Source organism: Emys orbicularis, chromosome 10, assembly GCF_028017835.1.
Source record: "Emys orbicularis isolate rEmyOrb1 chromosome 10, rEmyOrb1.hap1, whole genome shotgun sequence".
NCBI lineage: Eukaryota > Metazoa > Chordata > Testudines > Emydidae > Emys > Emys orbicularis.
In genome coordinates this window covers 57,136,677-57,151,516 of record NC_088692.1, presented here as the reverse complement: position 1 = coordinate 57,151,516, position 14,840 = coordinate 57,136,677, and the positions used below count along the sequence as shown (strand labels likewise).

General features: G+C 39.0%; 1 protein-coding gene across 1 annotated transcript in view; it reads right to left on the bottom strand.

Moving 5' to 3' along the window:
- VPS13C (vacuolar protein sorting 13 homolog C) overlaps positions 1–14,840 on the bottom strand; it is a 191,515-nt gene that overhangs the window by 150,857 nt on the left and 25,818 nt on the right. The window contains exons 10-12 of the mRNA XM_065412581.1: positions 13,758–13,817; positions 13,005–13,085; positions 3,194–3,251 (exon numbers count right to left, since the gene is read on the bottom strand). Of these exons, the coding sequence (XP_065268653.1) occupies positions 3,194–3,251; positions 13,005–13,085; positions 13,758–13,817 (199 nt within the window). The remainder of the gene's footprint in view (positions 1–3,193; positions 3,252–13,004; positions 13,086–13,757; positions 13,818–14,840) is intronic.

Sequence of the window (14,840 nt, the reverse complement as noted above, 5' to 3'; positions counted from 1 at the left end):
AAGGAACACGTCTGAACATGCAGGATCTTCAGGTTGGTAAACTTTTTTATTTCATACTTCTTTCTTAAGGGCTGCCTCTCTTCCTTCTGGACTATTCTTGAATTCTCATGTTTGAGCAAAAAATATAGTCGTTACTCTATGGTACTATCATTTTAGATGCAGTCGTGATAAAAAAATATATAGCTGAAATAGGCAGATCTTCCTCTTACAATTTCACCTTTAAAGTAGTACTGAGTGTCAGTGAATGCAATGAGTAATACTAAAGGAGCAGTATGGTAATAAACATTAAATAACTGCATTGACTTATTTTGTTTAGGAATATACAGGATTCTGAAAACTATCCACCTTCAAGATCACCATCATTTTCTATAGTTTCAGAGTTATCTGCCAAAGATCGTGTTTCGAGTCACATCATGAATGTCACAAAGCCACAGTATTATCACTCCATCATCCAGAAAGAAATAAAAAAATCTCCATCATCCAGAAACAACCATAGTTAAGTCTGTGATAAGAACCAGCAGATTACAAAAAGAGGTAATTGATGAAAAAATTGCCCAGTTTGTTTATGCAACAAACTCTCCTTTCCATATGATTGAGAACCCACACTTCATTAACATGGTTCAGTCATAAAGACCAGGATACAGTCCATTCAACAGAGCAGATGTCACAGGCAAATTGCTGGATAAAGCGTATGAAAGAGAAATTGAGCAGTGTACAAAAGGTCTAGAGCAGGGGTCGGCAACCTCTGGCATGCGGCTCACCAGGGTAAGCACCCTGGCAGGCCGGCCAGTTTGTTTACCTGCCGCGTCGGCAGGTTCGGCCAATTGCGGCTCCCACTGGCCGCGGTTCGCCGTCCCAGGCCAATGGGGGCAGCGGGAAGTGGCACAGGACGAGGGATGTGCTGACCGCAGCTTCCCGCTGCCCCCACTGGCCTGGAGCGGCAAACCGCGGCCAGTAGGAGCCGCAATCGGCTGAACCTGCCGACGCGGCAGGTAAACAAACTGACCCAGCCCGCCAGAGTGCTTACCCTGACGAGCCACATGCCAGAGGTTGCCGACCCCTGGTCTAGAGGGTAAAATTGTTAACCTGAGTCTTGATGGGTGGAGCAATGTCCACAATGATCCTGTTGTATGTGCTTGTATGACAACAGAAAAGGGAATGTCTTCCTTACAGAAAAACTGCTACATCAGGAAATGCGCACACAGCAGAATACTTACAAGTAGCAGCAGTAAAAGCTATAACAAACTGTGGAAAAAAAATTCAAATGTCTAGTACGCAGCTTGGTCACAGACAATGCTGCAAATGTATCCAAGATGAGAAGAAATTATTTAGAAGAGAGTCCCAAGCTAATAACATATGGTTGCAGTGCTCATTTGATGCACCTCCTAGCCAAAGACTTCAGTGTTCCAGAAATAAAGGCTAATGATGTTGAAATTGCAAAATACTTCCATAATAACCACTTTGCAGCACTGCTCTGAAAAAAATGGGAGGAACCAAGCTAACTCTCCCACAAGACGTGCGATGGAACGCATTAGTGGACTTTTTGAGCACTATATCAAGAACTGGCCTAATCTGATGACAGTTTGTGAACAAAATCGTGAAAAAAATAGATTGCACTGTCACAGCCAAAGTTCTCAACTTAAGAGGGCTTAAGAGAAATGTTGAACACGTGCTGAATACCCTGAAGCCTATTTCTGTAGCCTTGAACAAAATGCAGGGAAATAGCTGTTTTATTGCTGACGCTGTTGAAATTTGGAAGGAACTGAGTGAGATCTTAAAAAGAGAAATATGCAATGACAGAGTTAATTACAAGCATTAAAAAAAAAACAAATGGGACAAGCACTATCTCCAGCTCATTTTCTTGCAAATATTCTCAATACTTGGTACCAGGGTCAAACCTTAACTGCTTAAGAAGAGGAGTTGGCTATGACATGCACATCCAGCAATCATCCCTCCATAATGCCAACTATAATAAACTTCAGAGCTAAGGGTGAAGCATTCAAGAAATATATGCTGGCTGATGATGTTTTAAAGAAAGTCACACCAGTGAACTAGTGGAAGTCACTTAAGCACTTGGATTCAGAGACTGTTGAAGTGATAATCTCACTTTTAACAGCAATAGCTTCTTCTGCCGGTGTAGAAAGAATATGTGCTTGTTTTGGTCAAATATGTTTGCGGTTGAAGAAAAAAATCCAGAATACATAATGTTGTTGTTTTTGTTAAATAAAACAATTAAAATGTCTGTCTGGTGATGTTCTCCTCCTAATACAGCATGGCAAGAAAATCCTCCAAATATTAATGATTAACCTGTTGAATTGGAGATATTTATGAAGTCATTGGGAGGTGAACTATCTGCTTCAATTACCTTTGGTAAATGAAATAACCAAACAATCATTCATTTTCTGATATAGCTGTAAAACTAATCTGAAAAGTTTTCAAAATAAATCACTTTAAAAATGTATAGTGTGTACCTTCTAAAAATGAAACCTACATCTATCTCTGAATTGTGAAGAATATGTATTAAGGTTATAACAACGAACAAGAATGCACTTTTATGTAGAAATCGATGATTAAATCGAGTCTTCAACTAGTGATTTAAATCAATTTGATTTAAATCAAATCCACCCTGATTTCAGGAATATCAAATCCTGACTTTCCTGTTTTTGCTGGTCCATGGAGGACCAAAGAATTTTGTGGGAGCTATTTCAAGACTTAACCGTTAGTGTACGAAAGGAAAATATTTAACAAGAACCATTTCTTCTGTTTTTTCCAAGCTTTTGAATTAAGCTTTATTGTTTTTGAAGGAAGAGACTTGTATTCAGCTGCCTCATTTTTCAGGTTTCGCCTTGCACCCATGATGTCATATCATGCTGCCTCTACAGTAGTGTCGAGTCATTTATGAAAATAGGATCAACAGTATCTGTAACTTCTAATGTCAAAAAAGTGGGGGAAGTGGAGGAGAATGAGATGACACTGATAACATTTGTAATGTCTTCTTTATATAGCAAAGAAACTAAATATGGCACAACCTATCTTCCTCTCCCTCTACAATCACAAGTGTTATCACAGGTCTCGTTTAACAGAAGATTTTAAATTATCACAAAAATTGACTCCCAACGTTCATTTTAAAAACCTTAAGCATAGCAAAGTACTCACAAGTGCTGTATACGAATACACTCTTCAACATACTTACTATACTGGTAGTTTTGAGGTTGATTTCCGCTAGAAGAAACTCCTCTTTTTAGCTGATCCTGCAAATTAAAACAGTTTAACTTTATGAGGCTTTGGCTGTGTTGATTACTACTGTGTAGAAAGTTCTTAGTGAGCTGTTAATTAAGTCAAACTGAGCCTGTGTTTCAAGTTCACACACTGCCATTTTGCAGATCAGATGGGAAGAAGTTTAATGCAACGGTTTATTTAGTACTCCTTACCTCTTACACTGCTGCTCTCCAACCAAGCTTTCTGTTTAAGTTTTCCCTCTATCTTTAATCCAGGGTTTAACTTTTAATTCAATTGAGCTTCTCTCAATTCCAAAACTATCAAAGCCAAATATTGGAGATAAAACACAGTGACGCTTTAGATTTTTTTTTGTTTAAAATGCTCATATTACCATCTGATATACAACCTGAGTGTAACACTTCTTATGCCATAGTAGTGCAGTTATGTGCACTCCATATTCATGAGTCTGAAGAATCCAACATGTATCTATGCACATGTAGATGCAGCAGGGTCTCAGAAAAGCATATACAGTATTCAGCATAGGAACAATTAACCAATTCCCCCGCTTATGACCTGTGGGTAACTAGGCCATGGCTAATCCCAGAGCAGGGATTGCAACCTTTGGCATGCGGCCCATCAGGGAAATCTGCTGGCAGGCTGGGATGGTTTGTTTACCTGCAGCATCTGCAGGTTTGGCCGATCGCAGCTCCCACTGGCCCCGGTTTGCCGTTCCAGTCCAATGGGGGCTGAGGGAAGCGGCAGCCAGCACATCCCTCAGCCCGCGCCACTTCCCGCAGCCCCCATTGGCCTGGAATAGCGAACCACGGCCAGTGGGAGCTGCGATCGGCTGAACCTGCGGACGCTGCGGGTAAACAAATCATCCCAGCTGCCAGCAGCTTTCCCTGACGGGCCACGTGACAAAGGTTACCGATCCCTGTCCCAGAGTATCAGAAGGTAAAAACAAAAAAAACAGTAAAGAATCCATTTACACAATGAAAAGCTGCTCTACAACAACTGCTCTATTGTGTGCAAAGCAGCAGATCTATTCAGCACCACCAAAATAACACCAATAATCCCAGGCAGCGGAACTATATGCACTTCAAATTAGGCTTGTAAATGCTATCTGTACATAAAATATTTCCAACAGAAAGTAACAGAACTCAGTCACCACCATTTCATTGCAAGACTGGAATACAGAAGTGTGCCACACAGCCCAGAAACATCTCAAGAGATATGGAGCAGGGCCGCCCGGGGGGGGGAGGGCGGCAAGTGGGGCAATTTGCCCCGGGCCCCACAGGGGCCCCGCAAGCCCTGGCCGAGTTACCCGGCGGCAGTCTGGGTCTTCAGCGGCATTTCAGCGGCAGGGAGCCATTCAGTCGCTCCAGGTCTTCGGAGGCATGTCCTTCAGTGCTGCCGAAGACGCAGAGCGACGGAAGGACCTGCCACCGCAGACTCGGAGCGCTGCCCATTGAGTATGTCCGCTCCCCCGCTTTGCTCCAGGCCCCCTGAATCCTCTGGACGGCCCTGATATGGAGTCCATTCCTAGGCAGCTCTTGTTCCTTCAGGTGAGAAAAAGGTATGAGAATAGAGTGTCTCAGCATACACTCTTCAACCACAGTAGGTCAAAGGTAACAGAGCCAAAATCATGACTTGCTATCCCCTTTGAAGCAAAAAAGTCTGCTTTCTTAATATGGTTGTGAGTAGGTTCCACAACTAGGAGATGAAGGAAACAAGCTTGCAGTAGGCGGGTCATAGTAAGGGTTACACAGTCTCCCGATATGAACATTTCAGTAGATACCAATAACTCTGTTTCTTGTTTTCCTGTATATTCTGAAAATAGAAACTTTTCATGTCTACCTTGGTCATGGTCTCACATTTCAAATACCTTTTGCAATTACTGTATTATGAAAACTGCATTATATTGTTTTTACTACAGTTTTTAGGTTAAAAATATCACAAAAAGGCAAAATTAGGTGCATGGTTTAAGTACATGTGTAGAATTTTATTTTGGAAAAAGAAACACTTATTTTATATCACTCCAAAAAAAGAAAATTAGTAATGGGAAGCACTTAAAGACTATTCAAATATAATATAGGTAACAAACTACAAATCATATTTAGCCCCAAATATCCCTATTCAAGAACGAACTACAATTCAGCCGAAAATGCATCAATGTTTGCCTACCAGATGTTACTAGAATACAGTGGATAGTTTACACAAGTGTTTCTTTATTGGAAAGATAACCAGATATTAAAAAAATAATGTTTTTACCAGAAGGGGATTTTGTCGCAACAAATTTCTTCAAAGTGTTCCGTTTCCCAGCTTCCTCTGTAAAGCTAATTTGTAATTTAATAGGAGGTACCTTTCTATTCACAATATTTGTATTTCATCATATATCCTGTCTGCTGGGCTATATTAATGAAAGCTAACATTCAAATAGGGATATTTAATATGCAATAACCAATCTCGCAAACAACCTTATATTTTTGTTACTTAGAAACACCAAGCCCGTTGCTCTAAAAATGACAGATTGCTAAGGCTTACACAATTTATTACCACTAACACAAAGCAGACTAATTAGCCATTTATCAAACGGAGTTCTTGAGAATAAATCTTAAAATTAAGACCCAAACATCCTGTTTAGAAGGAAGAACTAGTCCTCTGGGAAACAGGGTTTACTGAATGTTATGTAAATTAGATGTTTTCCTCTGAATAGCATGGAGCAGAATTCTACTCTTAGTACAAAGATAAAGCTACTGAATATATAGGCAACTGTCGATCCATAGATCATGGTATATGTGTAAGAGGTCTAGTCAGATGCCTGATGAATCTGCTTCTGGATGACAAGCCCAATTCAAGAGCGACACATCTTGTTACAAATTTCATAGATACATGCATTTTAATGAATAAAAAGGTTGCCAAAAAAATCCCAGCACAGTCATTGGAAACTGAATTTTGCAAGCTTAACAATTTGATATTTCTGTTTAGTTTGTATTTTAATTTGTTTCTTTCTTTAAAAATCTTGATATACCATTCCATTTTTTGCAAAGCTTAACCTATATTAATACTAGTTTGAAAAAAATTGTGGACAGAAAAAAAGTCCTTTGCTTAGTAATTTAGCCTTAAATTTTCATCTGCTGAAAGATCTCTCTGCTTCTTTAAATGTCTCTCTCTCCCCAATCACCTTTAATAGTGTACTAGTAATGGAGTCTGAACAGCTGCAACAAGCAAGCTAAAAGGATAAAAGTCAGAGGGGTGCAAGAAGCGAGGCCCCATTATTTTGCGCACAGAAAGCAGCTGAAGTGTTGGGCAGTGAGCACTAATTTTGCTTAAGCAATGTTGTTAGTCTTCACTTTTTCCTTTATGGGCAAGAATCTGAGGTGACAACACTAGGAGAAGTGGGGGGTGAGTAGCGAAGAGTTGCCTACATGCCCAGTTCCCCACCGCAGTGACCCTTGGTACAGAAACCAGTCAAAGTTAGTTTTTTCCCATTCCATCCAATAACGGTAGATAAGTAAGCCTGCCAGCTAGATGTTTTTGCTAAAATAATCTATAAAATGTTTTTGACATGTAAAATCATTGTCATCATAATATACTTCAGAGACTAAGATTAATTTGATAGCTCATGCTTTTCAATTATAGGTTCAGCTCATCTGAAAGTTTGGGAAAACATCTCTGAATTAATTCATATTTTAAAATTTTTCCATTGTTCCCATGAAAACTAGACACTTCTACTCTAAAATGGAAAGATTAGATGTTCCACATTTCCACCACACAATTCTGCAACCAAGGAATCATGGGGTCCCCAATACAAAGGCCAAGAAATCCTGCCCACACTTTTCCTTGTATTTGTAACCAGTTAGAGGGATTGCTACCTTTACTGATTGCAAGTAACATGGTCCAGTTTGTGCACACAGATGTTTTTTACATCCGCATTTATCAAGTTCCCTAATCTTTTCTCTATCAGTCCATTCTGAAGGTCTGGATAGCTCATTGCTTCAACAAGGGAGAGTGTACCTGGAGAACATGGCCAATGGGTTGTGTCACAGTTCAGGGCAACTGCACCCTTAGTGGTTCAGCAAGGACACCCCCTGTCAGGCTTCCAACCTCCTTAGCTTTTGTCTTTCTTGGGTGGAGACCCTGTCTCTCTCCCTCCTGACCAGAGTATCTCCATGATTAACAGTTCCCTGCCTACCCTGCTTTATTCTCAGCAAAAGACAGGCTGCCTAAGCAAGCTTCACTTGCCTTCTCTTCAGAGACTAACAACAGAGTGATTACCAAGTTATAAGATACCACACAGAGCTTCTTATGCGAACCAATTTCATTCTTAAGGTGAAAGCACTATAGAGAAACCATTAAAACAATAAAAGAATCTACATGCATGCTAATAAGCTTACCAGATATCACCTCAAACCTAACATTGGTTCTGTGAGGAACAGCCCTTCAAAACCCCACCCAAGGGGTTTCACTGTTGTTTCAAGTTCATCTGCTCAGATCATACACCCTCACAAAAAGTTTAGTCCATTTTTTATACTGTTTAGGGGTCTCTGATCTGGAGTTTCCAGGAATAAATAAAGGGTCTCTCCAGGGTATAGTTTCAACAGGCTTCCAGAGTACCTCCTAGGAAACCCACTTCACACATCTTGTGCGAAACAGTTCTTTGGAGTTCCTAATATTTACATTAGTCACTTCCCTAGAAGTTACATACAGTCTTATAAACACAACAATTGCATTTTTAATTCAGTGGACCCCAAAGATATTAAACCTAAGTCAGTAAGTTTTAATTTAATTCCGTGAAGTTTATCTTAATTCCATACGGTTTGTCCAGGATATTGTCAGTCTGTCAGGAGCAACATACTCTGGGATGCCATAGTGCACAAACAGATGGGAGCAAAGATGAACAACCAAACCAGTTACACAAACATGGTTTGTCTCATCTGTGCTACAAGTGAATAAAACAAAATTATGTGCCAATTTAAGTGATAGGCGGAAGCCAAAAAATGTAGCTGACATAACTACAGAATTAACTATGTTACTCCAAACCTGTTTAGAGCAGAAGAACAAATTTTGCCAGTGACTGGTTACACACTATTTAAAGCTTAAAACTTATAGGGCAGTATATTCTTGCACTGAGTCCATCAAAAAGCAGAGGGGCATTAACCTATTAACTGCTTGTCAGCAGAATGTGGACACATTCCAGTGAAGAATAGGTTCTTGCTGGATCAGTGTCCTGGAGCCCTCAGTGTCCTGAGCCCTGACTTCTTCCCCATGTGAAGGAAGCTGGAGAAAGCACAGAACAAAGTAGAGAAACTGTCATTATTCGTGGAGTTTGTGACTGTGATAAATATGTAAGCACTCTCTGTCCTGGTAAAGATGCAGACGATCTCATGCTCGAATGAGGTCTTAATCTGACCTTGAAAGTTTATTCACACTGTGGCAGTTCAGTTTTGTATTCTGTAATGATCACAGAAGTTGCAGTAGGTGGGGAAGATGACATCATATGAGGTCCACTCCTCAAATCTTTTTTTTTAGTTCTTCAGTCCCCCATGGTTTACTAGTCTTCTTTTACCTCCTTTTTTGTTTCCTCTTAAGTCAGCTTTCTTCATTCTTTCAATGTTATCATGCTCTTCAGATCTACTTTTCTGTATTCACTTAACAATTCTCATGAGTGAGAATTAAACCAATCTTGTCAATATGTGAACCTAATCACAATCAATTTCCACACAGATAGACCACCTCAGTTACTTATTTTTGGAAGCCACTCTCCACCTTGTCTTCTATAAAATCCAGCACAAATCATCCCCTTATAAAATCCATGCATGCAGCAATCAAATATTTCCTGAGAATGCAATTTGTGGATTTATGCCCTAACATATAGTACTAATTACTGGTGGAAATGTGTACATACAATGTATGCTTAAACACAAAAAGTGATTTTTTTTCATCCTTAATCAGGACAAAAAGCCAAAACTTGTTAAAAATTTGTTTTGGGACAACCAAAATATTTTATCTTGATGAATCTGAAATGTTTTGTTTCAGTTTTGACCCTTTTTTACCCAAAAGATAAATTCTGAAACAAGAAGTCATTTCAAAATGAAAAATTGAAATGTATTCTAAAAATGTCAAAATGGGGTATTTTCCAAATGTTTTTCCATTTTTCTACATGAAATTTAGTTAAACAGATATGATTTTATGTAAAATTTTGGTTTAATCAAAATGGCACTTTCTAACGGAACACTTGACAAAGATTTTCTGACCTGCTCTAGTGAATACCTTTTGTTAAACCCTCAGCTACATTTTTTTGTCACCCATATTCATGTGACAGTCGCCAAGTGCTTAGGTAAAACCCAAATGAGCACCTTCAGTGCTTATACTACTGTTCTGATACAATAAAGAGCCAGGTTTGCAGGGTCCACGTGGAGCACATTACCAACCAGTGCATATTGTTCAGGTGCAAAAGCACACAAGCAAAATTTTCATAAGTAAGGAGCTACAGGATTGGCCATACAGGACAGTTCAGCCACACCCACCAGACCCACCAGTGTCACACTCCACCTCTCCCTTTGAAACATCCATTTGTATTCAACTTCTGCTAGTATCCATGCACACACTCTTCCCCCCCCCCCCGCAACCAGGGATGTTTTTGCATGTGTTCAAGCTTTTGAAAATTGAGTCTTCTGAGTAGAATTATTTCTTAAGCCATCAGTTAGCTAACTGTACAAGCTTCGCATCAGAATAATCTATTTGAACAGATCACACTCCTTCATAAGCTGCACAGAAAGGTAAGTAGTTTACATAGGTTTTGACTAAACATTCACATCAGTAAGTGAAAAAATTTTCAATTTAAAAAATAATTAAATGTCTGTCTTCAAAAACTTTCAAAGCAAGGTAAAACTCCTGTATAGTACTTCTGAAAGCATACTTCACAAAGGACCATAAAGCTGCAAGATACTGAACAATGTACTACTTCAATTAAATAACAAATGTCAAAGTACCATCTGTTAGTCATTACTTAAAAATGAGGCAACCCATTTAATCACATTATTGAAGCAGCCATATGATGTAATCTGTTTACTAGTAAATTGTGATTTGGCACGTCAGAGGTCTTTAACAAGTGCACAGAAAAAAAGGCTTACATTTGTCCATTGTAACAATTATTAAAATCCAAATTAACTGTGATTGAAAACTAGATTGCAAGGGTCTATGGGGTTTCTTAAATCTATATACTGGCTTTGAAGAAATGTAATAGCTAGCTAATCATCAGCTTTGTAAGAGGCAATACTAGATTATGAATACAGCAGAAAGTAAACCTGCATGATAGTCAATTTAAGTTTCTATTTCAGTTAAGCGATCATAGCTAGGCTCATATTTTAATGCATTATGTTCACAACTCCTGCTTTTGCCAGAGTTAATCTTACAACAAGATAATGTATTAATATTGCAAAGAAAGGGAAACTGTTACAGAACACAATAAGTCTTCTTTGCTAGTTAACAGAGATAAAGATTGTGTATATAAAAATTGCATTATTCTATGATTTATTGCTCATTTAGATAATAATAGCTTGAAGGAATTAAAACCAGACCACCTGCCTTAAACCTAGATATGGCACTCTCTCTTAGCCCAGATATTCAAACCGTGGTAAAGTCTTGCCCTGGCCCTCATGTCACCTTCATTATTTTTCTCAAACACATACAAAATACTGTTGCTATGACCATCTTCCTGGCTCATAATACCAACTGTCCACTCACGTCACTCTACTGGATCTCCCTCATCCACCACCATATCTAACCTAAGTTCCTTCTGTTTATCTTTAAAGCCCATTGTTGTTTAGCCTCACCCTATCTTTCATATATACCAACTTATCGAGCTGTTGATCTTTATCTTTCCTTTGCCAACAATGGCAGCCTTGTTCATGCAGTTGTCTGCTTTTCCCTCAAGTCTCTCCATCTTTTTGTTAATGCTGAATCTTATGATCTTATGACTGGGGGGGGGGGGGAAAGACAACACAAATCTATAAATCACCACCTTATCATCCTTCAAATGCCTCCTCTAAAACTCTCTCTACTGCGATGGCTACAAGTCATTTCCATCGGGCAGTGGTTAGTCAAGCTGCAAACATAGGCGTCCAGTTTAATGCTCAACCTAAGTTTTGTTAGGTCTACTCCCACCCTGCTTTATTTGGTTTTATTGATATATCACATCCTATCCAACACCTGAACTGTAAGATCCCTGGGGCAGGGAATATCTTTGTTACTTGTAGCTATAGATGAAAACTGTGACAATATCGTCATCATAGTCGGCAATGGACTACTAACACTAGTGTAGCTGGGACCTGGGTCTGGCTTTGGTCCCATCCACTGCCTCACCTTCCCTCTCTCAAATGTTCTCCTGGCTTTCAAAGTGGTCAGGATGCTGAGATGTCTTGGATAGCTCAGTGGTTTGAGCATTGGCCTGCTAAACCCAGGGTTGTGAGTTCAATCCTTGAGGGGGCCATTTAAAGATTTGGGGCAAAAAATCTAACTGGGGATTGGTCCTGCTTTAAGCAGGGGGTTGGACTAGATGACCTCCTGAGGTCCCTTCCAACCCTGATATTCTATGATTCCAGCCAACTTACAAAAAGCCCACTCTTTCCAGAGTAAATCTCAAGTCCAAACCAACTAATATTCTATCCCAGACTTGCTGGGATATGCCCTTTCTCCTCAAGAGTCTGCCTTGTCTTTCACAATACACTCTCAGCAGTCCCCTTCCCTCGGCTCTAGCCAGTGTCTTCATGCTCCCCTTTTTCATAGGTGTTAGTATATTACTTCACTAGGTGGCAGCATAAGTCTCTCCATCCTCCCTTTAACAGCAGAGGACCCTGCATCCCTTCCAGTATAACAGCACTGGGAAACCCACATCCACCTTTTACTATGGGAACCCTAAACAACCAGATTATTTGCCTCTAAAACATTAACCTGTCCTGCTTCTTCCAAACGCCTCTTTCTACATTGCCAACCCTCCTGGCTGCCCTCCTACTCTTGATGGAGAGCTGACTCCCAGGTCTCTTCTCCCTGCTATCTTCTTCTTGTGATCTCCCAGGTCTACTGCTCCTAGGACTTATGACTGCTCACCAGTCTTCTCTTATCTGCATTGGCAGGCCTTGTTTAGTCACATGATCCTTGACACATGACTTCAGCACTCATCTCCTTCCCAACCCTTTTTACGGGCTAGCTTACCCTGTGAAGGGAGTGTAATATAAAGAGAGTCCTGATCTCTGATTCAGATTTAAGGTGCTACCATAATGAAATTAAAAACTATGAATGGAGAAACGAACACAAAGCCCAAATTAAGTTGCTAAATGAGAAAAAAAGTAGGTAGCCCACAATCAATTTTTGAACAATATAAATAATCATATATGAGATAAGAAACTATAATGAATGATCCAACATTATGAATTCTACAGTCATAGTACCTGATAGTGTTTATGATCTCACAAATCAGTGGGGATCAAACGCTCAACAGTCAGCAGAACAACTAGTAAATATTAACAGGATCAGTTACTACAGTCATGATTTGAAGGGAGTGGGGGGAATAAAAATCAGTCACCCAGTTCTACTGGCTTTGCCTAAAAATTTCCTTAATGATCAGAGCATAATACACACTACGAAGGAGATTTTTACATCAGAATTGGGAGTTAGGCACCTAATTTCTATTTTTGCATTTGAAATCTCCCTCGATGAGTTTATCCTAGTAGTATAATATTTACATCATATAACCATTTTCTGTATGCAGCCTTTTAAATTACCAATATTTGTTCACGGGAGCCATGATAATACATCTCGCTACCCACATTCCAGTAGGCACTGAGGCAATCAAGACGCAGGAGCTGCAAAGTAAAGAAAATTCAATGGATTCCGCAATTTATGAAAAATAAACAATACAACTTCTGTATTAATGAAATAAGCTTTCAATGTATGTGAATACCATCAAAATGAGGGTTATTTCTTTTTGCCAACTTTGATTTAAATGTCTTGCTCAAAAATCTGGCCTTCTTTTCCTACTTCTGTACTTGAAGTCTATTTGTGAGGGTAAAAAAATGAATGCAAGGTGTGTCTGGTTAAATTTGCCTTTTGAGGCCAATATTTGATTCCTTGAGTAAGAAAGCTGGAATCTGCATGAGGTTAACAATATCTTAGAGTTCATTTCATGAACAGATTGCTGCTTGTGCTTAGTATGAGGACTCCATTTACACACACACTTGAAAACAAATGCCTTGTATTTTAAGCAGTGATCATGGTTCTACTTCTCACTAGTTATAAAAAGGAAAAACAACTGAAAAACAAGGGCATAGGGAATGAAGAGCTACAAAGTAATATAATAAAAACAAGTTAAAGCACCATGATTTCCTTATTTTGGTTCATTAAACCAGTATGTTCCCCCCACCCACCCTTTCATGGACTACTGAATTGAGTTCATTTATCAGTGGATATTTTTGGTCCAATTTTCACTCCAGACCCAAGTAATAATGAACTGACTGAAATAATGAATGACATATTACCTTGTATATGATTTTTGCAGCTTCATTTAAAATGGAAGGTGTCCAGTTTTCATTGGCTGTCTAGAAGTTGAAAAACATTAGAAATTATTCTCCATAAAGCCATCTTAAATTCAGTATGTAACATTTATTTCAATGATTTTTTTTAAAATCCTTTTTAACAGATAACTTCACATTACAACACTTAACATATATTTAAACAATGAAAGCCAAAATAGCTTTCTCTCTCTCTGTGTATGTGTATGTGTATGTGTATGTGTATGTGTATGTGTATGTGTATGTGTATGTGTATGTGTATGTGTATGTGTATGTGTATGTGTATGTGTATGTGTATGTGTATGTGTATGTGTATGTGTATGTGTATGTGTATGTGTATGTGTATGTGTATGTGGACAAATTTTGCAAACAAATTTTGTTGGCTGGTTTTGAAAGTTTGACCACTTATGTTGATGTATTTCATGTTTCAACACCTTGTCGCATTTACAAGGCTCAACAGTGTCTTAGACATAACTTTATTTTAAAAAATATATTGATACCTTTTACCATAAAGGGATTTTAAGACTTACATAACCCAATATGTTTAAAACTAGTTTCTCTATAATATATAATTGTGGATGTTTAAATATAAATCATTTCAGGAGTTATACATTTTTAAGGGTTGAATGGTGTTCATGTAAGGCTAAACTTGTGTGTGTCAAGCTACAAAGTTCATCAAGTTTAGACAACAGAGTTAAATGTACAAAATTAAGGATTTATTGATGGAAACTGACACCCAGTGCCCAGCTCTCAGAGCCAGGTATAGCCCATGACCTAGCACTGGTTTCTTCAGTACCTAACTTATCCTGATTTGCCTGACACTGACGGGGGAGCAGAATCTCTCTGGTTTCAGAGGGCCACACAACCAATCCGATGGCAGATATAGTCAACGGGGTCCTCAGGCCTTTTTCACTGACAAAGGCATGGAACCCTCCACTCCCTATTGCTATGTTACCAAAAAGTGATCTAGGAATAGGTTTCCACAACAGAACAAACCAGTATGTATGCTGGCCCTACATCATTTAGGAACATGACATGCTTCACTGAACG